Source organism: Lissotriton vulgaris, chromosome 7 (genome assembly GCF_964263255.1).
Source record: "Lissotriton vulgaris chromosome 7, aLisVul1.2, whole genome shotgun sequence".
NCBI classification, from domain to species: domain Eukaryota; kingdom Metazoa; phylum Chordata; class Amphibia; order Caudata; family Salamandridae; genus Lissotriton; species Lissotriton vulgaris.
Genome location: NC_141695.1, coordinates 1,414,801,565 through 1,414,827,351, shown reverse-complemented (window position 1 = coordinate 1,414,827,351; position 25,787 = coordinate 1,414,801,565). Strand labels below are relative to the sequence as shown.

The 25,787-nt window shown below is 38.3% G+C and overlaps 1 protein-coding gene across 1 annotated transcript in view; it reads left to right on the top strand.

The window, feature by feature from the left end:
* LOC147705750 (uncharacterized) overlaps positions 1-20,302 on the top strand; it is a 68,172-nt gene extending 47,870 nt beyond the window's left edge. The window contains exon 3 of the mRNA XM_086929557.1: positions 20,271-20,302. Within this exon, the coding sequence (XP_086785683.1) occupies positions 20,271-20,302 (32 nt within the window). The remainder of the gene's footprint in view (positions 1-20,270) is intronic.
* The last annotated feature ends 5,485 nt before the right edge of the window (positions 20,303-25,787 follow it).

The window sequence follows — 25,787 nt, the reverse complement described above, 5'->3', positions numbered from 1 at the left end:
TGGATACACATGTTATTTGTGTCTGTGTATTCATTTTTATGCATGACTTTATATGGAATGGTTAAAATAACTTATGATGCAACTTAACAGGAAAAATCACAAACATTTCAATGAGTGCTATGTCCCAGGTTTACATAAAGTAGTGTTTACCTAGAGTGGTGCTGTGTAGGACACTCTGAATGGAAATTAACCAGAACTATAACCATAACAACAACAACAACAACAATAACATAACTTTTATGCCCAAATTACGCAAAGATTTAGCTAATCTGCTAAAGGGGGGAGTCGCCATTTCTTTTGATAATTTATTCACCCATCCGTAGCTTCTCTAATCTCCATTACAATGTGTTTGTTGCTGTCGCTAGCTGATGAAAAAACTAAAGTGATAACTTCCTCATCCTTAATTTGTCTTTCTTTGTTCCTTAAGATGTCATCTGTGTCAACCTCTTCCGAGAATGCTGATGCGTTAGGGATTTCCTTGTGTTTCTTAATAGCATTGGTGTCTGCACACTTCTTTGTCAATTCTGTGAACATGACAGCTGCTTCATAGACAGACGATATCTTTGTTAAGTCATTAGTGTTAAGTGTGTCTGAAACTACAGTGCCCTTCTGTTTTACTTTCCTCAGACACTACAGAGTTTTGTGTGTTGTTCTTCTGAGCGACAATTATTCCAGAGGTTTCAGGTTCACTTGTTTTGTCCTGCAGTGAGTTAACAGCTTCAGAGACTTCATGTTTATTTGCTATGTCCTGCTGTGCGTCAACTGCTTCAGAGACGTCAGCCTCATTTGTTATGTTTGACTATATCCTGGACCTTCCCGGCCGCGCCCAAAATGGCGCCGGTATAAATGGGACTCGTAACTCCTTGTTGTGTACTGGTTGCCCAACCTTGATATCACGAGATACGTATGCAGTTTTGAAGCACATGGCGAGCAGGGACGAGAATTGATTTAACATTTTGACATCCCTATTGATATTAAGTTCTGATGTGTTATTGATTACTGTACTATTGAAAGATCGAATTAACGTCACTCATGGTACTTGCCCGCTTTTGCTGCACTGTGCCTCGTCAGTAGCGGTCTGCTGTGCGAATAGTCCGAAGGCAGCAGAACGCGCTGAGATCTGGACGGCACCCAGGTGATGTCCAGTAAGTTGCCGCACTGGTTTTGGTATCCTACAATGCTGCTCCGAAAAACGGCGTGGGGCGCCCCGGGGGGGGAGGCGGCGTGAACGGGCCTCCCCAGGTGGAGGCTCGTCTGCTGTAGTGGGGCGCCCCTTTACCGTTTCAGTTGCCATTCCGCCAGCTTTTGCTACACTGTGCCTTTTCCGCCATTCAGCTGTTTACCGCCCGCTCTTCCGGCTACAGCGTCTCGCTCACCATGTAGTTGAGTTGCTTCCACTCTTGCGGTGCAGCGATAGGCGGCTGCAACAGGACTCTTAAAATGGCGGCCGGCTCTTCGGATTTGGGCCTGGTCCACTAAAATGGCTCTGGGACACCTTGGAACTCGGACGCTTGTCTGCTAGGGCTTGGGCTCCATTCTCGAAAGCGTCCCCTCAGCCTTGAAGATTCTACAAAAGTCTTGGGGGCCCCCGACTCCCGCAGGCTTGCGGTGGGGAGCGGCTGCCATGAATTCTTGCGGAATGGCCACAACGGAGCTACGAGATGGTGGTGCTCTCATGCTGGCGCCAGCTTTAGTCTGAAACATCCAGAAACACTGTAGACTATCAATTCGATGAGTTCTGGTGGAGCCCCAACGTGACCCGGTAGGGAAGAACTTGCCCTCCCCTTTTTTGAGTGATGGTTCTTATTGCCTGTCCCCTCTGTTGTCATCTAACGGAACCTTTTTGATTGCTGAGTGAGAAAAAAAAGGTGGGTCTTTCATCGTTTGGGAAAAAAAAATGTTTTAATCCAATGAAAAGTGTTATTTTTAGGTCATATGATCAAGCCTTCCATCATTAGGAAACCAAAATGTCATCAGTGATGTCACTGACCATGCCATGAATGATGTAATATGTGACATCATCAGCAGTGGATTGCGGGTGCGCGATATATAGTTATTGCAACTAACTATATATGCGAATTTCTATGGTTTTGTGCGAGTAAATTATGGTTTTGTAAATGCTAATCCCTAACTATTTATGGTCTATAACCTATGGTTTTTTCAGTGAATATATATATATATATATATATATTACCTATTGGCGGTCGCCAGTAGGTAGTTATAGTTAGGATTTTTTTCAATGTTAAATCTCAAAATTCTATTTGGAATAACTTTGGCGCCGGTTGACGAATCTGCCTGAAAATTTCCTCAAAATGGCCTCGCGGCTTCCCGGTCCTTCCCTGAAAGTTTTGGGGTGATTTGTCAAGCAGGGGCTGAGATAAAAGGGGGGTCCCAAAACGTGTTTTCCCCATGTTAATTTCCATAGGGCGGTCGACCTCACTTTTATCCCGAACGGCTGAATGGATTTCCACCAAACTTGGCAAAATTGTAGGGACTGGTAGCCCGATGTGCCTTTGCTATGTCTCAAGATATGTGCTCCAGTGGATTTTGAGTAATTTGGGTTCAAAAAAATATATATATCTATGGCAGCGCCCCGGTACGCGCACCGGGGCGCACACCGGGCGCGCCACGCGACTTGCGTGCGGAAAGCTGATTGGCTCTCGGGTGTCTGTAAACATTCCAAACAGTCCGCAGCGGCCGCCATCTTGTGTCTCGGTAGGATCGAGACACAAGAGGTGGCAAAAACAAAGGGGAATTGACCATAAGGGGCAGAGTAGACCCTCCCTGACCCCCTAGGTTTGATGTGGGGGCTTTAAAAGGGCCCCGTGGGGCAAAAAAAAAGTATTTTTTTTTTATTTTTGCGGGGGGAGCACCCGGTACGCGCACCGGGGAGCGGACCGGGGAGCGTACTATGGGGAAAAAAGAATGACAGACTTTTCAAAAATTGTATGTTTATTAATTGTTCTTTTTGTTGTTGTTTTTTTAAATTTATTTTTATTTAAGTACCAACATGTAGGTACCAATGCAGAGTCTAAAATGTAATATACACCGTCTCCTTTGTAGATATCTTGCATGTTGTTACAGAAGTTATTGTGGTATATGGAATTCATACCATAGTCTGTCAGGAAAGCAGAATCAATATGGAGGCAGGAGATGATAAAGAGATGTTAAATACACATTGGAGATAATATAGTGGGAGAAAGGAAGTAACTATGAGCAAACTTACTATGTAACACAAAAAAGTTGCACAGTATGTTTTAAGTCTCACTTTATATTATATCTATTTTGGTACTATTTCATAATTTACATATAAAAAAGAATAATGTCTCAAACAATGTTTAATTTTGAAATAAACATTTATTGCTGTGTTTTTTTCAAAATCTAAAAGAATTTACAACATTAATTCATCTGGTATGTCTTCATTTGGATTCCATGATTCAATTTCTTCTACACAATTAACTAAGTCTTGGTCCAGAGAGTGATCCAAAAAGTCTAATTCATTAATGTCTTCTTTAGGATTGTTTTCCATATGAATTTCAAATGAAATATTAATTTCATTTTGTTGTCCTTCCATTTTCTTGCTGTAAATTGCATAGAAAATAAATATATCAGTAGAGATAGGGCACTGTTGGGTTTAAGTTCAGACAGGTACTTGTGAGTTTTTAACAGTGAAGTTATCTTTGGGCAGTGTATGGTTTCAGGCAGGAAGTAGAACTATTAAAAAGTGCCTGTGATGAAGCCTAAGTAAATTCATAATTATTCCAGAGAAGCCTAACTCAATCCATAATTATAATAGACAAGCCTATCTCAATGTCTAACTCTTACAGAGGGACAGTATATAACTATCTGAGAACGTTTTCCCAAATTAACTTAAAGTGCATAACATAGTTCTCCTTTAAAATTAACAACTTACCTTTGTCAAAGCAGTTGAAGTTTGAGTGAAAATCCTTTCCAAATGTACCTCAGGAAGTAGTAGTCAAAATGGCTGTGTTTCCCTTTCATTTTTCATATATATTCATGTACATAACCAATCAAATGTCAGCACATAAAAGTACAAAATGAAAGTAACATTTTAATTGGTTGTAAATTCTAACACTTTCATATGTGTTTTTGTCATGTAATTTACCTCAGGATATTTAGACAGGGCTACAGCCCAAATGGCTCAATGGAATACCACCAAATTTGGGTAAATGGTAGGGACTGCTATGTAGTAGGGCGTATTCTATATTTGGTGTAAGTGTCTCCAGTGGTTTTTCTGTAAATTACTTTCCCACCTTTTTTTGGGAGCGCTTACCGGTGCGCGCCGCGGTACGCGCACCGGCAGCGTTACGGGAGTCCTCCATTTTGTGTTTTGGTACTTTGGAGACACAAGATGGAGGACAAACAACGTTGGGAATGGGTAGAAGGGGGAACGGTAGACAGCCCCTGACCCCCTAGGGTTTCTGAGGGGGGCTTAGGAGGCTCATATAGGCCAAAAAAATAATTTTTTTTTAAAGAAATTCGCGGGGGGAGCGCCGGTACGCGCACCGGCAAGCGTACCGGGGAGCGTACTTTGGTGAAAAATAGTGAAAAAAGTTAGAAACAGAAAATCATTATGAGTGATCAGAGGTAGGGCTTTTGGGTTCTGTGGCTGATTTAAGTTCCTACAAGTAGGTTCCAATGCTCAGTCTTAAATTCAGGAGGAATATTCTATTCCCCTCATCTGAGAAGTGCACACCATCTCCTCTGTAGATGTCTTGCATGTTGTAACGCAAGTTGTTGTTGTATATTGAACCCATTCCATAGTCTCTCATGTAAGCAGAAACAGATTTATTCACATGTTTCCGTGCTTTCTCAAATTGTGGACAAAATTGGTTGGACCAATTCCATTTCTGTCTTTGGCATATATTGGAATATACCAAGGCAGTTTGTGGAAAAAGTGTCATCAATTGATCAAAGGTGTCCTTTAAAAGCATTTCCAGACCAACCCCAGTCATAGTGCCCAAGTCATTTCCTCCACTGTGCACTATTAAGAGGTCAGGGTTTGGCAAATGCAAAAAGGTTTTCACCAATGGTATCAATTGGTGACATCTCAATCCTCTCTGGCCAATCCACTTGATTTCCACATTTGATAAATCAAGGTTGTGATAATTTCTGCTTGCTGCATACCTTTGAGCCCAGTGGATGTAGCTATGTCCAATAATCCATACAGATGAGAGAAGGTTCTGGTGCAGTCAGATTAAGTGTGGGAATGAAATGGCAGTTGGAACAGTAGGAGTTTACAAAAAAATAATTGTGGAGTTTCCCTGCTGTTGAATCACAAGCAATGATTGGTGGATTCAGATAGTTGAAAACTGAAAGTTAGGGTGCATGGTTGTGTTGTGTGTAAGAAGCAATTTGAATGGTTAAGAAAAAGTCACTAAAAGCAATAATGCCCTGGATAAGCTGGTGTATTGAGAGGTCAAACATCCTTGCTGACTTATTTTGCAACATTGTAGAATAAACTTTTGAACCTGAGAGTTCAGTTAGGAGGGAGTTGCTATGGTAACAGATAGAAAGGTCAAAAGTCTTCCCTCACTATTTTCAAACCAACACCCTTCCCCCTGAAGGGTGTTGGTTTGAAAATAGTGAGGGAAGACTTTTGATTGGTTGAAATAAAGCATATGTGTGTTGAATTAGAGATTTTCTATGCCAGTCTTGGTTTCAGTGTATTGAGTGCACACCTTTTGCTCTGCTAAAGAAAAATTGGTGTGTGTGTCTGACACTGTTCTCAATCTCCCAAAGCATTTGTAAAGGTAAGTAATGATTCATTTAATTTGGATAGAGACTTGTTTGCTCTATGGAGAATATTTGGAAGCAGATAGTGAAGTTTCAGTAGTGAAATTGATTGCTTGTACATAGGACTTGTGATGTGTTTGTAAAAAGTTATTTAAAAAACGATTTTGGGGTAAAAGAATGGCTTTTATATTTTTGAGAAGTAATTAATAGTGTTTGCCTCATTAAATAAATATATTTGAACCTTTTAGAATGATGTCACTTGCATTACCTCAGATTTGGAAGCAGATTGAGATTCTTTTTTATTGGTTTGTGGCATGTTTTTTGGAAATGCTTGCTATGAACATTTGCAAGATAGGGGATTTGTATTTTGTGAAACAGTGAGGTTTCAGTAGTGAAATTGAATGCTTGTACATAGGTCCTGTGTTGTGTTTCTAAAATGTTATTCAAAAAACGATTTGGGGGGCAAATCAATGGTATTTTCATTTGGCCCTTATTTATGATTGCCTTGTGCTGCCGGTGCATCACTTTAAACATGGGAAAAAAGTGACGCTCTGGTGGCGCAAGGACTTTATAAATAAGGCCCTGAGTTTCTTTGCTGTTGGTTTGTGTCTTGCTTTTTGATAATGCTTGCTATGAACATTTGCAAGAAAGAGGATTTGTACTTTGGGAAACAGTAAGGTTTTAAAAGTGAAATTGAGTGCTTGTACATAGGTTCTGCGCTGTGTTTTTTAAATGTCATTCAAAAAACGATTTTTGGGGCAAAGCAATGGTATTTACATTTGGCTCTAATTTATGATTGTCTTGTGGCGCCGGTATGTCACTTTTAACATGGGAAGAAAGTGACGCACTGGTGGCGCAAGGCCTTCATAAATAAGGCCTTGAGTTTCTTTGCTGTTGGTTTGTGTCTTGCTTTTTGATAATGCTTGATATCAACATTTGCAAGATAGAGGATTCGTATTTTGTGAAACTGAGGGTTCAGTAGTGAAATTGATTGCTTGTACATAGGATCTTCGCTGTGGTTCTAAAATGTTATTCAAAAAACGATTTTGGTGGCAAATCAATGGTATTTACATTTGGGCTTCATTTATGATTGCCTTGTGCTGCCGGTGCATCCCTTTAAACATGGGAAAAAAGTGACGCTCTGGTGGCGCAAGGCTTTCATAAATAAGGCCCTGAGTTTCTTTGCTGTTGGTTTGTGTCTTGCTTTTTGAGAATGCTTGCTATGAACATTTGCAAGATAGAGGATTTGTACTTTGGGAAACAGTGAGGTTTCAAAAGTGAAATTGAGTGCTTGTACATAGGTGCGCTGTGTTTCTTAAATGTTATTCAAAAAACGGTTTTGGGGGCAAATCAATGGTATTTACATTTGGCTCTTATTTATGATTGTCTTGTGGCGCCGGTATGTCACTTTTAACATGGGAAGAAAGTGATGCACTGGTGGCGCAAGGCCTTCATAAATAAGGCCCTGAGTTTTTTTGTTGTTGGTTTGTGTCTTGCTTTTTGATAATGCTTGATATCAACATTTGCAAGATAGAGGATTCATATTTTGTGAAATAGTGAGGGTTCAGTAGTGAAATTGAGTGCTTGTACATAGGATCTTCGCTGTGTTTCTAAAATGTTATTCAAAAAACGATTTTGGGGGCAAATCAATGGTATTTTCATTTGGCCCTTATTTATGATTGCCTTGTGCTGCCGGTGCATCACTTTAAACATGGGAAAAAAGTGACGCTCTGGTGGCGCAAGGCCTTCATAAATAAGGCCCTGAGTTTGTTTGCTGTTGGTTTGTTTTTTGCTTTTTGATAATGCTTGATATGAACATTTGCAAGATAGAGGATTTGTATTTTGGGAAACAGTGAGGTTTGAAAAGTGATATTGAGTGCTTGTACATAGGTTCTGCGCAGTGTTTCTTAAATGTTATTCAAAAAACGATTTTGGGGGCAAATCAATGGTATTTACATTTGGCCCTTATTTATGATTGCCTTTTGGCGCTGGTACGTCACTTTTAACATGGGAAGAAAGTGACGCACTGGTGGCGCAAGGCCTTCATAAATAAGGTCCTGAGTTTTTTTGTTGTTGGTTTGTGTCTTGCTTTTTGATAATGCTTGATATCAACATTTGCAAGATAGAGGATTTATATTTTGTGAAATAGTGAGGGTTCAGTAGTGAAATTGAGTGCTTGTAAATAGGAACTTCGCTGTGTTTCTAAAATGTTATTCAAAAAACGATTTTGGGGGCAAATCAATGGTATTTTCATTTGCCCCTGATTTATGATTGCCTTGTGCTGCCGGTGCATCACTTTAAACATGGGAAAAAAGTGACGCTCTGGTGGCGCAAGGCCTTCATAAATAAGGCCCTGAGTTTGTTTGCTGTTGGTTTGTTTTTTGCTTTTTGATAATGCTTGATATGAACATTTGCAAGATAGAGGATTTGTATTTTGGGAAACAGTGAGGTTTGAAAAGTGATATTGAGTGCTTGTACATAGGTTCTGCGCAGTGTTTCTTAAATGTTATTCAAAAAACGATTTTGGGGGCAAATCAATGGTATTTACATTTGGCCCTTATTTATGATTGCCTTTTGGCGCTGGTACGTCACTTTTAACATGGGAAGAAAGTGACGCACTGGTGGCGCAAGGCCTTCATAAATAAGGTCCTGAGTTTTTTTGTTGTTGGTTTGTGTCTTGCTTTTTGATAATGCTTGATATCAACATTTGCAAGATAGAGGATTTATATTTTGTGAAATAGTGAGGGTTCAGTAGTGAAATTGAGTGCTTGTAAATAGGAACTTCGCTGTGTTTCTAAAATGTTATTCAAAAAACGATTTTGGGGGCAAATCAATGGTATTTTCATTTGGCCCTGATTTATGATTGCCTTGTGCTGCCGGTGCATCACTTTAAACATGGGAAATACGTGATGCTCTGGTGGCGCAAGGCCTTCATAAATAAGGCCCTGAGTTTGTTTGCTGTTGGTTTGTTTTTTGCTTTTTGATAATGCTTGCTATGAACATTTGCAAGATAGAGGATTTGTATTTTGGGGAACAGTGAGGTTTCAAAAGTGATATTGAGTGGTTGTACATAGGCTCTGCGCAGTGTTTCTTAAATGTTATTCAAAAAACGATTTTGGGGGCAAATCAATTGTATTTACATTTGGCCCTTATTTATGATTGTCTTGTGGCGCCGGTATGTCACTTTTAACATGGGAAGAAAGTGACACACTGGTGGCGCAAGGGCCTCATAAATAAGGCCCTGAGTTTTTTTGTTGTTGGTTTGTGTCTTGCTTTTTGATAATGCTTGATATCAACATTTGCAAGATAGAGGATTCGTAGTTTGTGAAATAGTGAGGGTTCAGTAGTGAAATTGAGTGCTTGTACATAGGATCTTTGCTGTGTTTCTAAAATGTTATTAAAAAACGATTTTGGGGGCAAATCAATGGTATTTTCATTTGGCCCTTATTTATGATTGCCTTGTGCTGCTGGTGCATCACTTTAAACATGGGAAATAAGTGACGCTCTGGTGGCGCAAGGCCTTCATAAATAAGGCCCTGAGTTTGTTTGCTGTTGGTTTGTTTTTTGCTTTTTGATAATGCTTGCTATGAACATTTGCAAGATAGAGGATTTGTATTTTGGGAAACAGTGAGGTTTCAAAAGAGATATTAAGTGGTTGTACATAGGTTCTGCGCAGTGTTTCTTAAATGTTATTCAAAAAACGATTTTGGGGGCAAATCAATGGTATTTACATTTGGCCCTTATTTATGATTGGCTTGTGGCACCGGTGCGTCTCTTTTAACATGGGACGCATTGGTGGCGCAAGGCCTTCATAAATAAGGCCCTGAGTTGCTGTGGTATAAACTTTAATATGTTGCAAATTAGTGTTTATATTGTTTGCTTTTTGTCATTACTTTGTTGTTTGCTAATAGTGGTCTTTAATGTGTTATTTTTTTCAGAACCACAGATTGAAATCAACATTTTAAAAGCAAGCAAAAATGCTGTCAAGGCAAAGGAGTAGAAAAAATACCATACGTAAAAGAACAAAATCATCAAAGGAATTAAAGGAATCCTCTACAACAAGTACTTCAAAAAACACCAGAAAAGCTCCTGGTAAGACAATTAAGTCTTTTCTTCGCAACTTATGTAGATCAAAAAGAAATGTTAACGGTAATGTGAAGATCCAGAAGCAGAGAGCAGATCTAATAAGGAAAGAGAGGCCCTCAAAAAATGTCTCTATTGGAGCAGGAGAGAAGAGTATGGATAGCAATAGAAGGTTAAATCAATTTAGGGACATTCGTAGATGAATGTTTCGCAATAGGGTAGTTTTAAATTTGCTAAAAAATTAAAAGAAAGGTAAACAGAGAGCTGCTTTTTACAAGAAAAAGAAAAGTGTAGAGAAGATTGTTGATCAGGCTTTTGAAGTTAAGAAAAAAATATTTATTTTAGTAATCAATAGAATTAGGATACTTAATAAGGCATTTGATGTTTTCAAATCGAACAGTAGATGGAAAAGAATTATTAATCGGACTAATTTTTGTGAAGTATTTTCTGGAGAATGGATGCATAGTTCAAGTTCTGAGCCATTTTTAATGAGGAGAGTTACTTTCAGGAAAATGATTTGGTGCATGCAGTTGACACCAGTGGTCGAGCATATGAGGTGAAAGATGGTTGTGTGATGGAAAAAGAGAAACTTATGTCTAGAGATGCAGAAGAGGTGTTAGGTGATGAAGTTTTAGGGAGACGTACTAAGGGTCCAGTGTACACATGGAAGTGCAGTAGTATTTGTAGTGTGCGACAGGATTCAATCGATTTGCTTCGAAATTTCTGACGTACATATAGTAAGAAAAGTCTAAAACAAAAAATGAAGATCTTGCAAGAGTTAGATCCTTGCAGAGTGAGAGAAAACACAGGTTTGCATGGGCATTCACTGGCTTGTCTTTCTAGAAAAGTATGTCAGAGTGTTTTTCATAATTTTAGGATGTTAGCAGTGCATCGTAATAAGGTGAGGAAATTAGAGAGAAGGTTGTATTATGCAAAAAGTCCAGCACTTAAGCTTAAACAGTTAAACAGTGCTCTTTTGCATGGATCTGAAGTAGATGTGAAGACTATTTGTGAAGAAATTGAGTTTTGTTATTTTGGGAACAAAGAGGACAGTGTAGAAATGGATATAGTAATGGATGGTAATGTGGAAGACAATGTACAGATTTCAAGTACAGAAAAATTTGACGAGGAAATTACCAAGTTTAAGGTGAAATCAAGTGAAAGGCCTAATTTAACTTGTGTGTGTTGTCGACTGACTCATTATAAGATTCAGACTAGGTTAGTTGATTTATATGCAAAATGTGAATTGGAAAATAATAGTGAATGGAAGGATTTTGTAAGTTATTTGTTGGTGGAGAATTCTTTTGATTTGAGTTTTGAACACCGTATTTGTAATTATTGTTTGAAAAAATTAAATGAAAATAGAATGCCTGCTAGAGCTGCTCATAATAATCGTCAGTTGATAGATATTCCTTCTGAATTGATGGATTTAAATACTTATGAATCAATTTTGATTCAATGTGTCCATCCTTTTCAAGCTATTGTTCGCATGGAGCCTAAGATAGGGAAATTACCTCCTACAGATTTACAAAGAGGATTAAAGGGAAGAGTTGTTTATTTGCCTCTAGATGTCAAGAGAAAAATATTGATACAATTGGTGTAGAAAGAGTAGAAGAGGATCCTCTGGTTATTCTAGTTAATGGGGTTCCGACAAAGAGTAAGAAAATCTGGCAAGATTTAGTGGATGTTAGGAAAGTCAAAAAGGCAACGTTGTATTTGGTCAAAAACAATGAGTACTATAAAGATGTAAGTGTTGGAGCAGAGGAAACAGCTACAGAAGAAGGCAGTGATTGTTCAGTTGGCCAAATTGAAAAAGTTGATGTGTGTAGAAGTGAAGAAATATATGAACATTATACTGTTCATCCTTTGCATTCCAAAGAAGTAATGGGGAATGCAATTGACTTGTTTCAAATGAAAGCAGCAAAAGGAAGTCCTATTAGTGTATGGGAAGAAAGTTTGGAAGCTCGTTGTTTTCCACAGCTATTTCCAACAGGTCGAGGTGGACGATATGACGATCGACCAGTTCAAATTCCTGCAGCTGAATACCGGACTTTAAGATTATATGCTGAAGATCCAAGGTTTCGTCAATGCATTCCGTATTTGTTTCATCTACTGTATGAAAGTGATTTGTCTGGACCTTCTTATGCAGTTAATCACATATTGAAAAGGGGAGCTCATCTGCAAAATGTTTCAGCAAGGGACTTTATGGAGAAAGTCAATCTGCAAGACAGTATTTTGGAATCTCAGCTAATCAATCTCATGGCATGTCAGCGTGGAACAAACAAGTATTGGTTCCGTCGTCCTGGGGAATTGAAATGTATGCTAAGAAACTTAGGAACTCCTACATGGTTCCTCACTCTTAGCTGTGCTGAGTATGCATGGGATGACTTACTTCAATTTCTACGAGAGGCAAATGGAAACATACAAAATATAGAATTGAAAACACCTGGGGAACTGTGTTCTTTGGATCCAGTGAATGTTTGCAGATATTTTAATCATAGATTTGAAGCTATGATGTCTTTTATTACCAACAAAAAAAATCCTCCCCTTGGAGAGGTTTTGGATTTCTTTTGGAGGAAGGAATATCAAGCGAGAGGTGCTCCTCATATACATATGTTGTTATGGATTAAAGATGCACCCAAATTTGGATCAGATTCGGATGAAACAGTGATGAGTTTCATTGAAGAGAATTCAACATGTGCTGTTCCGAAAACTATTGAAGAAAACAGTTTAAGGCAACAAGTTTTACGTTTTCAATCTCATCGTTGTGGAAAGTACTGTAGTCGAAAATTCAAAAACAAGGAAAGGTACTACACGAAATGTCGTTTTGCGTTTCCACGACCAGTGATTTCTAAGGGAAGAGTAAATAATTTGATGTCATCTCTACGACATACTGTGACGAGGAAATCACCCAAAAATACATATAATTTAAAAAGAAACGAAGAGTCCAAGTACATCAACAACTACAACCCAGTGATTTTGTCCATGTGGAATGCTAACATGGATATTCAGTTCGTTGCTGACAACTCTATTGCTGTGGCTCGATATGTGACATCTTACATCACAAAAAAAGAAAAGACAGAACTGAAGGAAATGTGGGAGAACATTTCACATGAAAAGAGTCTAAGCAAGAAATTATACAGTTTCAGTCTGAAGATGTTGTCGCATCGAGAAATTGGAGCATATGAATGTTCTGATCGGTTATCATCAGCAAGTCTCTATGCCAAATCAAGAACAATCATTTGGGTGAGTCTAGGTCTTGCTGCAACACGAAACCGAGTTTTGAAATCTGTACAAGAAATTGAATATTTGGCGGAGAAAGAACCAAACAGTACAGATATTTTGAAGACAAACATGTTGGATACATACTATCCCAATAGAAGTACTCACCTTGAGAACACTTGTTTGTATGAAGTTCTGGAAAACTACAGTTATAAGAGGAACATCACAGAAGATATCAATAATGGAAAATATGCTGTCATTGGGTATGAAGGATGTCTAGTGAAGCAGAGAAAAGGCCATTTGATTAATCATCGAAAATTGAGTTGCGAAGCTCCAGACAAAAGAGAATTTTACTATTTAGCTCTTTTGCAACTCTTTAAGCCACAGCGTACAGAAGAGGAACTACTTGGAGATTTTCTCTGTTATGAAGATTCTTTTAATGCAACTAAGGATACCATAGAATGTCCTGTTTTTCCAAATTATCTGCAAATGTTGAACGAAGAAATAGAGCAAGAAACCACAATTGCTGAAGAGATTGCTAGAGACAGTTCTCAAGACAGTCAGAGTTCTACTTCATTGAGTCAGGATCCACTAGGAGGACCAATTATCCAAAATAAAGCTGCAACTGCCATGGATGAGGTGGAAAGAGCTAAAGAGCTATGGAACAAGCTCAAGAGGATGGAGTTAACTTAGAAGATTTGGTAAAGCAACTAAACGTTGAGCAGAAAAAGATATATGACGAAGTTACAGAACAGATTGAACATGGATTCAGACATGAGAAAAAAGTGTGCTCATGTACATCATTTAAGCCTGTTCGACTGTACGTAAGTGGAGAAGTGGGAACAGGAAAAAGTTTTCTGATTAAAGCCATTGTAACTTATTTGCAGAAAAGGACTGAATCACCGCTGTCTTGTGTTGTAACCGCTCCAACTGGACTGGCAGCACATAACATTAAAGGGATTACTCTACATCGTTTACTGATGCTGCCAGTTGAGCATGATAATAAATTGCATTACAACAAGTTATCTGGAGATGCGTGTTCTGAGGTTTCCAGAGTCTTCAAGAAAATGAAACTTCTTATCATTGATGAAGTAAGCATGGTCTCAAATCTAATGCTTGCTTTTGTGCATTTGAGAATGCAAGAAATTCTTAGAACAGAGTATGATGTGTTATTTGGAGGAAAACACATTATTGTTTTTGGAGATCTACTGCAGTTGACTCCAGTAAAAGGACAACCAGTGTTTAAAATGCTTACGCATGAAGATACCAGGAAGTCCCTTGGAAGCATTGGAAACGTTAATATATGGTTAAATTTTAAATATGCTGAACTGCTTCAAAATATGCGACAGGCAAAGGATGAAGATTATAAAAATATTCTACAAGATGTAAGAATCGGAAAAGTAAGTGAGCTTGGGAAAGAAGCTTTACATGCTCGATTAATTTCAAATTTGTATCCAAATGAAAACATTCTTCCAGAGAATATTTTTTTAAAAATTACTGAGAAGAAATCTGGGATATGTTTGATGCCAACTCTGCAAGAATGTTCCATCTTCAACAACAAAATGTTAAAGTTAGAAAATAAAGAGATTGTGAAACTGGAAGCAATAGATAAAATAGAGCATATGGGTGCAACAATTGTTTTCATTAGAGAAAAGTATTTCTAAAACAGCTGGTTTTGAAAAGACTCTGAATGTGTGTTTAAATTGTCGTATCATTTTGAGAAGGAATTTAAATGTTGAAAGAGGTCTGGTAAATGGAGCAAGGGGTTATGTTGTTGATTTTGTGAATTATAGCAATAGAGATGGAATTGAATTTTTAAAAATAAGATTTGATGGTATTGAGCAAGTACAACAAATCAGTTGTTGTTCTGCTAGATTTTTGCTTGTAAAAGACTTATATGTTCGCCGAAAACAGTTTCCTGTTTGTTTGGCATATGCGGTGACAATTCATAAATCTCAAGGTTTAAGTGTAGATAGTGCTTTGGTGAACATTGGAAGATCTGTGTTTAAAGAGGGTATGGCATATGTGGCATTATCACGAGTCAGAACTTTATCAGGATTGTACTTGATTGAGTGTGATGAGACAAAGATTTGTGCAGATCTAGATTGTGTTAAAGAATACAATAGGTTAAGAAGAGAGTATACGCCACATTTGCCTCAATATCCTCTGTTTGAAAAACGTGTGGTAGGCCGAAAAAGAAGAAATGAGAATAATTGCAGTGAGGTAGTAGCAAAAAGACAAAAAGTAGATGAAACTGTTATTCAAAACAGAAAGAAAAAGGATTCTGATGAAAATGTTGTTGGATTTCAGTTTGAAAACAGTTCTGGTGTCAACTGCTATGCTAATGTAATGTATGTAATGTTGTTTTTTTTCTTCAAACTTTACAAGAACAGATTGTTGAAAATCGGGATCAAAGATTGTGTGGTTTATTGAATTCTGTGTTTGAGAAATGTAATAGTGATAGAGCAAAAATAGAAAGTGTAACAGAAATTCAAAATATTTTAGATATGTGTTCTGGTCAAGATACATTTTCACAGAATATTCAGCAGGATTGTCAGGAATTTTTAATGTATATGTTTGGTGTTTTAGAAGATGAAGGTGTAGATGTAGATAATCTTTTTAGCATTTCTTATCAATGGCAGCATGACTGCCACAACTGTAGTTCATCAAGTACTACTAGAATAGACAATGAAAGATTTATATATTTGACTTTACCAGACTGTAAATCAGTGTCATTTAAAAATCTAATTAAAGCAGCAGATCATAATATGGTGTGTACCCAATGTAAGTGTCCAATGCTATTCACATTATTTATACAAAGTTATGGTCAGTATATCATTTTAGTTTTCCAACGATGTAGACCTGATGGAACTAAATTGACAACTTCTATCAAAAATGTTGTGGCTTCTCAGTTATCAATTTCAGGAAGAACCTTTACAACTGTAGCTATTATTTATCATGACGGTTCTTGGACAACATCAGGACACTATACATGCTACTTAAAATGTCAAAAAGGTTGGAGTTACTGCAATGATTCTCATTTGACTTATAAACAATGTTTGCCTTATGACTTTAAAAATTCTTACCTAGTGTTTTTAAAATCAAAGTTTTAGTAAAGGTAATTGGCCTTTGAAGACGGGAGTAGTTAATAAAAGTTAGTTAGTTAGTTAGTCTAATGTTTAAAATTATTTATCTCATATAGGTACTGTAAGTGGATCTCATAGTAAAAAATACTCATATATCTGACACGATTTGGCCGTAAGGAAAGTGTAAGGTATGATGTTCTTAGATCTTTTTTCATAGGAAGTCGATGAAATGGAAGTTATAGAGAACAGCAGACTTTTTTTCCACCAAAAGGACCTTCACTATCTTCCATTTGGCCTCAAGGAAAAGTAAGTGAATCAAAGATTAGTGTACATATATGATTTGTAAGTTTTTATGGGTTTTTTTTAAACACAATCTTTTAGATTGTGTTTTTTTTCCCACTGTTATATGATGAAGAGTTTGAACTCACTAATTTAAGTGAAATTCAATATATTCTGAGAACAGCAAAAATAAACAATGTAACATATTGTATAAGTCATTCTATAGTTTGTATTGTGTAATTTATATTGTATTCCCATTGTCTCACACTCATTTTCCTTTTTCCACCCTTATTTAGCTCTCTTTACTCACTTACACTGCCTTTTTTCACTTTGTTTCATCGCTGTTCCTTTACTCCACTTCTTTCACAACTCCTCAATCCAATTTCAACTGTCTGCATTTCCTCTCTCCCTTCCACCACTTTTCAGCTTTCTCACATTCTCTCAGTACCACTGCTTTAGTTCTCTTCCCCTCTCTTTCCTTCCTTTGCTCCTTTACTCTTTTTCCTTTCGTCACTCATTGTACTGCAGTTCACTCAGTCCTTCCCTTTCTCTTTCTGTGTACTTACTTTCTCACTCCTTTTTCCTCTATCGTTCTATATTAACCTCATTCCTTTCATCTCTTCACTCTGTGACTCCCCTTCACTCACTCTCAGTCATCTTCCATTCCTCTTTCTTATTAATAGTTCCTCATTTAGACTCCCCTCCTTTTCACTCATTTTCCTTTTACTTTCTTCTCTTTCCTGATTTCGTTTTGGTATCTCACATTCTTTTAGTATCTTACTTATCTTCAGTAATTTGTTCTCTTTCTATTTCTTTTTCCCTCTTTTTTGTCTTTCTACATTACTTTATTTCTGTTTTTGTATCCTTCACTATTGCTTTATTTCTTAGTACACTTTTTTTGATTTTTTTACCTCTTGACCTGTTTCTTCTATTTTAAAATATATATTTTACTAATTATAACTTGTTTTTTTCTTTTGTCTTTCACAGATACAAAGTGTAGTTTAAAGATGCAAGTAAGTTTTCATTAATTATATGGTAAGTGTGACTACAAAATGTAGTTTGTCATCACCCTTTGCTTTAACTTCACTACTTTTCTCTCACCCTACCTCACCCCTGTTTTCTTACTCTGCTTCCCTCACTTATTCTTATCCTCCATATTTACTTCTCTTTTCCTTACTTTCCTACCACATTCAACTTCTTTCAGTGCCCCTGCTCACCCACACTCCCTCTCTTTCCTTTTTTTCTGCTTCACTTAGACCCTTTCTGACACTCCTTCCTTTACTCTCTCTGTTCTTTCTTTCTGTCACTCCCCATGTCTTACCCTTATTCACCTTTATCCACCCTCTTTCACTCCTCTTTACTTACACTCACTGCTATTTTCTTTCCCTCCGTCACCACTGTTCCTTTTCTCTGGTTCCGTCACTACCTTTCATTCCTCCTCCTTTACTCTGCTTCCTTTTACTCTCATCACCCATTCACATTCTCCCAGAACATCTGCTTTAGTTTTCTTCCTCTTTCTTCTCTTCTTTTGCTCCCTTATTCATTTTCCTTTTCTCAGTTACTTCCTCTTATACCTTTTCTCTGTTTTACTATCTATTACACAGTCCCTCTGTGTTTCTCCCTCTAGCTCTCTTTCTCTTTACACCACTCTCTTTGTCCCCATTCCTCATGCTCACTCCTTCATTATTTTTTTTTTCTTTTTTTTTGTTGGTGCGCTGACGGGACGCGCCCCGGTACGCGCACCGGGGCGCTCACCGGTACGCGCACCGGGAGCGCGCCAGAGTGAAATATAAAAAAAAAGAGAATATACTTAAAAAAAAAAAATATTATATTAATATACAATATAGGATTCATTTTTAGAAAAACATACCTTTCTAAGCTATAGATATTTGCGAAAAAATAACCTTAGAAATTCACTAAAAAACACATAGGTATGAGGCCCTATAAAAAGTTAGGAATTAGCAGTTAAAAAACCTATGAAATTCACTGAAAAACCATAGGTTTCACACCAGTTATAGTTAGGAATTAGCATTTAAAAAACCTATTAAATTTACTGAAAAACCATAGGTTTCACACCAGTTATAGTTACCTGGAAATTTTACTGACATAAAACCATTGAAATTCCCACGTTATAGTTAGTTGGACTCACTATAACTTGCGCGTGCAATGCACTGCTGATGACATCACATATTACATCACTCATGACATGGTCAGTGACATCACTCATGACATCACTGATGACACCATCCTTGTGACAGAGCGACTGACCTCCTTTCACTGTAAAGTAACCCTTGAAACACATATTCGAAAATAGAAACTAACATTTACAAAAAAGTGGAGATACCTATACCAGTTACAACAACCAATTCAGTTTTTCCACCATTTATATACACATCCACTCATTCACCAACAGTTCTATATAGTCATTCATACATATACTCACTTATCATATGTAGTGAGACACCTTTACATCCGTTAACACACCGACAGTGTTCCAAACGTTGCTCACACACATACTCACACATGCAAATAAACTATTGAACATCCATTTTTTTGCATATACAGCTATACACACACTACCACCTTACTTCTAAGGAAACTTACACATACTTACTCTCTTAAACAATCACTTATAGAAACACATACTTATAAAAACAAGAACTCTTTCAATCTCTCACTCTCACATATACTCACTTATATACATCAATACTCACATATACTAGATTAAAACATATGTAGTTACTGATAAAGACACTAGTGAGACAGTCATTCACTTACAGTCCGGCACATATGCTGTCTTCAAAACACATACAAACAGTGAGTCAGTCATTGATGCATCTATGTGCTAAGTAACACCCCCACCAAATCAAACAGACAATTATAAAGATACTAAAAAAACATCTAATAACCCATATACACACACATGTAGCTACTCACCAACCCATGCAGCCACTTATACACAAAGTGAAACACTGATACATATATTTAAATATTTAAACATTACTCGCTAATATATGTATTCACTAAGATACACTTAATAAGCTAGTTAACCAATCATTTTTTTTTTTAAAAACATCCATTTAGACACTTATTTAAACATTTATTCTTCCCTCGACCTTTACATATACATATATAAAACATTTATTTTTCAGAAAGGCACACATTCACTGGATGGTGTCATCAGTGATGTCATCAGTGATGTCACTGACCATGTCATGAGTGATGTAATATGTGATGTCATCAGCAGTGCATTACACGCGCAAGTTATAGTGAGTCCAACTAACTATAACGTGGGAATTTCAATGGTTTTATGTCTTTAAAATTTCCAGGTAACTATAACTGGTGTGAAACCTATGGTTTTTTCAGTGAATATATATATATATATATATATATATATATATATATATATATATATATATATAGCTACACAACTCCTGATGTCATACGGTTGTCAGAAGAAAAGACGGGACCGGCACACTGGTATCCGTTTGAAGAATTTTAATCACCAGAACCCCCTCACCCCTCGCAGATGCGTTTCGCCTTCACAGGCTTCGTCAGTGCAACGTTTGTGATAAAATCAAAGCCACCATTTTAAAGTCATTGGTCCATTATACAATAGTAATAGAGAAAGGACAATTCTTCTCTGAATTTAGTGGGCGCCATATTGTAACATGCATTTCTCACGTTAGCCAATACTTATACATGGTGGTTGTGTCAAAAGTGCATAGTGCTCATTTAAAAACCATTAACGTTTATCATTCATTTTCAAATTCATATGCACATTCATAGTGGAAAAAAAAGATTCAAAACATAAATAAAGCATTTACATTTGCTCAATTTCAGTTCCTTGTTTTGAGTTCGTTATTCAGCCCTGAATGGGCATACTCTACTGTGTGCGTAATATACATGTCTAAGGAATTAAAAATGTAATGAAAAGAGAAGGAAACAAAGGCATGTTAGTGGGGAAAGTGGCAAGGTGTCTTTTGTTCAGTTTTTAAATCCACTCTGTCTCCCCATTATTACAGCAATCTACAGGTGTACCCAAAGTTCCTCGTTGTTATTGAGTCCCCAAGGAGTGATGGTTTTGAGGCCAATGATGTGTTTGGATTCTAAGATCCTCAGAGATTTATCTCTGTCTCCACCTCGTTCCTGTTTGGGGACCTGATCAATGCAGTAAAAACTCAGTTTCTCCCATTTGCTCTGATGTTCTTGAGCAAAATGGCGGGCTACTGGATAGGATTTATCGTTGTTAGTAATAGCCCGCATGTGTTCGAGAATTCTGAGTTTTACCGGTTTAATAGTACTGCCGATGTAACGCAGTTTACATGGACATGTAAGACAATAAACCGTGTACTCTGAGTTGCAGTTCAGCAACTGTTTGATCTTAATGTTCGGTTTATTGTCACCTGTACGATTTGGGTATTCTGTTTTCTTGCAGCTGAATTTACATGCCTTACATTTAAGACAGGGGAAAAACCCCACTGACTGTGATATTTTGATGGTTTTATTCTGAGATTTGAAATGGCTGTGGACCAAATGATCTGCCAAGGAGGGGCACCTCCTATATGTTATTGGTGGTCTTTTTGGCAGATCTTTCCTAAGGATTCTGTCTGCTTCTAGTATATGCCAGTGTTTCTGGAAAATCTTGACTATTTCCGCCGATTTGGTACTGAATTCAGTAATCATCCGTACTTCCTCGGAAGCCTCAGTTTTAGTTTTTGGAATCAGGAGGTCCCTCCTATTGATTCCAGAGGCTTTGGCACTGGCTTGTTTTAAGGTATTGATATTGTAACCTCTACGCTCAAATCTCATGTTCGCCTCTCTCTCTGCTGTTATATAATCTTTCTCCAGAGAGCAATTTCTCTTCAGGCGTAACGTTTCTCCATAAGGCACATTCCTAATCAAGCTCTTAGGGTGGTAAGATTTGGCGTGCAGGACCGCATTGCCTGCTGTTGGTTTTCTGTACAGGCGTGTGTGGAGAGTGTTATTATACACATAAATTTCTAGGTCCAGATAATTAATGTTCGTTGCACTTATGGTGCTGGTGAATTTGAGGTTAAGCGTATTGTTGTTCAATATGTTTATATACTCTTCCGCAGATTGACGATCCCCTTGCCAAATTATGAAAAGGTCGTCAATATACCTTGTCCACATGAGTATTTTATCTGTCCATGTCTGGTTGGAGTCACTCCAGGCTTCGTGCTTCTCCCACCAGCCCACGAATAAATTCGCGTAGCTGGGGGAGAAGCACGAGCCCATCGAAGTTCCCCTTCTCTGATTGTATAAAATACCATCAAAAATAAAGATGTTATTAAACAAACAAAATCTAGTCATTGACATAATCATATTACTGTGACTTTTGAAATGTGACGGTTTCTGATCTAAAAACCACTTAACTGCACTCAGGCCCTGTTCATGGTCAATCGAAGTATACAAATTTACCACGTCCAAGGTGATTAGTAACATTTCTGGGTCCCATGTGACATTGTCAATGACATTAAGAAAGTTCTGAGTGTCCTTCAAATATGACGGTAGGTCTTTGACAAAGGGTGCCAAATAGGAGTCGATAAATCTGGAGGTATTTTCGAGAAGACTGCCTATTGAGGACACAATAGGGCGTCCAGGAGGCTTTGTCGGATGTTTATGCACCTTAGGTAGGTGATAGAATGTTGGTAACACCGGTGCCTCACATTTCAGAAAGAGATATTCGTCCATCGATATCATACCTTCTTTCTGCCAATCATCCAGCATGTTATGAAAAGTCACAACGCTCTTGTTGTACTCTGTTCTTTTTATTGGGGTATAACATTCTATATCTTTCAGTTGTTTTAAGGCCTCTGTTCGGTAGTCTTCTCGTTCAAAAATGACAATGTTCCCTCCTTTGTCAGAAGGTTTTATTTCGATCGTTGTGTCCTCCTTAAGTGCTCTGATCGCTTGCCATTCTCCTTTGGTGATATTAGAGGATTTATGATTTATCTGTTTCTTTGTGGCAGACGCAACTCTGTCTAGATCTTCTAGGACTGCCTCGTTAAAGAGATCTATTGCATCATAACTGGAGATTGGTAGTTTTTTGGATTTGTTCTTCCAGTGACTAGGATCACGTTTTTGTTCTGTATTCTGCTGTGATTGTGTCACATCCCTATCTTCATTCGACATAAGTTCTTGTGTTGGTCCCAGTAAAGTTTCTGCTAGTTCTTCGCAGGATAAAGTGTTGTTAGGATCCATTGGGGAAACCGTGATATTGCTGTTTGGTATTTCAATCTCGGATTTCTGGAGAAAGATTTTTTTGAATTTCAGTTTCCGCGTGTATTTAAAAAGATCGATCCGTGTTTTTACTGGGTCGTAGTCATTGGCTGGACAAAAGCTTAAACCTTTCTTGAGGATGGTGGACTCCTCATCCGTCAACACTCTTTTGGAAAGGTTTATGATGTTGTTGTCTTGGTCATCCCTTGTTTCTTGCGGTTCAATCCGCTCCTGGTCACTCGTGGGGATGATATTGCTTGCTGTCCACCGCCTCTTGCTCCTCTTGCCCCTCCGCGTCCTCCTCCTAGTTTTGGTTGGGGTGCTGGTGGGAGGTTCCGTAATTGGGGGCGAAGGCGGGTTTCTTTCATGACTTCGAATTCGTCGAAAAAAGGGTCCTCAGTTGGCTCATTTCTCTCTGTGTTGTCTTCTCCCTGTTCGCCTTCCGAGACTTCTGACTCCTCAGTTTCGGCTTCGGTTGTTTTCGCATTTCTCTGTGCCAGGCGCTTCCTCGTGGCATCAAATTTTTTTGCGAATGTTAAAATCCTCCCTGTGAGGTAGTCTTGCTCGTCTCTAAGGAATTTGGTTTGTTTACGTTTCCGGATGGTCAGTTCGTAATTCTTGATTCTTTTCATCATGGTATCTCTTAGATCTTCTTTTTCCTTGGAGTCATTTTCTTTGGATATTAGTTCTTCAATATCTTTTATTTCCTGGAGGCATTTCTCTCTGTCGCTCCATGCGTACTTTATGAGTATTCTTACCATTCCCTTGGCTGATTCAGCCGTATATTCTGCCCAGTCCTTAAGCAAAGCAGGATCAGGATTTTCATAGGATGGAACGGTATAGATGCGCAATCCCCTTGGTATTCTTCCACAGTCAATATACCTCTCCAGTGAGGTCGCTTCCCACCATTTTCGGATTTCTCTTTCTTGAATTTTTTCAAGCTTGGAAAATAGTGTTTTCAATGTGCTTCCAGAAGCATCCGGGACAGCTGTTTTCTTTGACTGGGTTTGTCGAGTGGTTGCGCTTCTAAACATAAAGTTTGCAGCTGCCTCTCTTTTCCCTGAGATACCATCCTCATTCGACATGTTCATACACAGTATTCCACTTGTAACAGAATGTGTCAACAAATTGCAGGGGTGGTGACTACGTCACTACAGTTAGGGGTCTGGCGATTCCACTCGGAACCTTCGTGGATGGGGCTGAGCAAAAGTTTCGGGCAGTAGCATCGGCGTTCACTCACCCGCCTTGCCGCTCGATTCCGGGTCTTCGTCAGCGCCAGCTGGCGTGTCTCCGTCCTCAGTCGGTAAGCTGGTGTGATCCCGCTAGCTAGTGTGTTGCCATTTCCGCGTGTGCAGCTGAGCCGATACACCGCTGTACTTGTCCCGATGTCTTACGTAGATTTACTGCTCATCTCTCCCCGGGGCCAACGGTCATAGTCGTTTGAAGCACAGTTTCCAATCACCGCCGTCGCTCCTCAACTCCACGGGTGCCGAAGTCCTCAGCGCTGGTGAGGCGCGATATACAGCTACACAACTCCTGATGTCATACGGTTGTCAGAAGAAAAGACGGGACCGGCACACTGGTATCCGTTTGAAGAATTTTAATCACCAGAACCCCCTCACCCCTCGCAGACGCGTTTCGCCTTCACAGGCTTCGTCAGTGCAACGTTTGTGATAAAATCAAAGCCACCATTTTAAGGTCATTGGTCCATTATACAATAGTAATAGAGAAAGGACAATTCTTCTCTGAATTTAGTGGGCGCCATATTGTAACATGCATTTCTCACGTTAGCCAATACTTATACATGGTGGTTGTGTCAAAAGTGCATAGTGCTCATTTAAAAACCATTAACGTTTATCATTCATTTTCAAATTCATATGCACATTCATAGTGGAAAAAAAAGATTCAAAACATAAATAAAGCATTTACATTTGCTCAATTTCAGTTCCTTGTTTTGAGTTCGTTATTCAGCCAACGGAATCGGTTTCCGAGTTCAAAGCACAAAACCAAAGTCCAGGCTACTTCTTAAATAAAGCGTGTTTATTCAATTACGCTTCACTTGATGCGTTTCGAAGGACTAGCCTTCACCGCGACCTTGGAGACTGGAGATATATGGACCCAGCCCAAGGAAGGTTGACTGAAGCGTTTAAACAGCATAAACCTAAGCCTCGCTTGGAGCCTTACTTGGATTTTATCAAGAAACCAAGAGACAGATCCCTATTTATTCAGTTCAGGTTGGGAAACCTTCCCCTCCATGAGTATACCTGTAAGTGGAAGCCCCCCGTATCAAACCTCACCTGATTGCCCAATTTGCAAAGGTGTCACTGAAAGTATCGCCCAAGTTTTCTTTGCATGCCCAGCTTATGTAAAACCAAGACAGAAATGGCTCAAACCCGTGTGTTTAATGCTTGGAACCAGGGATCATTCCTCCGCACTTAGAATACTCAAGGCTGACACTAGTACAAGCTTAGTGTGTGGGTTTGCCAAATTTCTGAGCTGGGCTTGGCTGATCAGATTAAAGGCTATGAGATGATCTTAGTTTTACCTAAATTTTTTATGTTCACCAAGCTGCTAATGTTTATTATGCCTTTTAAATTATTTATTGTATTACGAATGTTTTTATTGTAACCTACTTTGAAAAATGTAATTTTTATGAATTGTGGTTTTTATATTTTGTATGTGCTTTTATGATATCTTGCATATTGAAATAAAGCTTTGATGATGATGATATATATATATATATATTCAATGAAAAAACCATAGGTTATAGACCATATATAGTTAGGAATTCGCATTTACAAAACCTTATTTTACTCGCACAAAACCATTGAAATTCCATATATAGTTAGTTGCACTAACTATATATCGCGCACCCGCAATCCACTGCTGATGATGTCACATATTACATCATTCATGACATGGTCAGTGACATCACTGATGACATCACTGATGACATCATCCAGTGACTGTATGTTTCTGTAAAGTTAAAATATGTCTTACATATTGAAGAATGAGTGGATGCATAAGTGTCTGGATGAAGGATTTAGTAGGTGCATGACTGACTGTATGAGTGAGTGATTAAATGTGTCTCACTGAGTGCATGGGTTAGTGACTAAA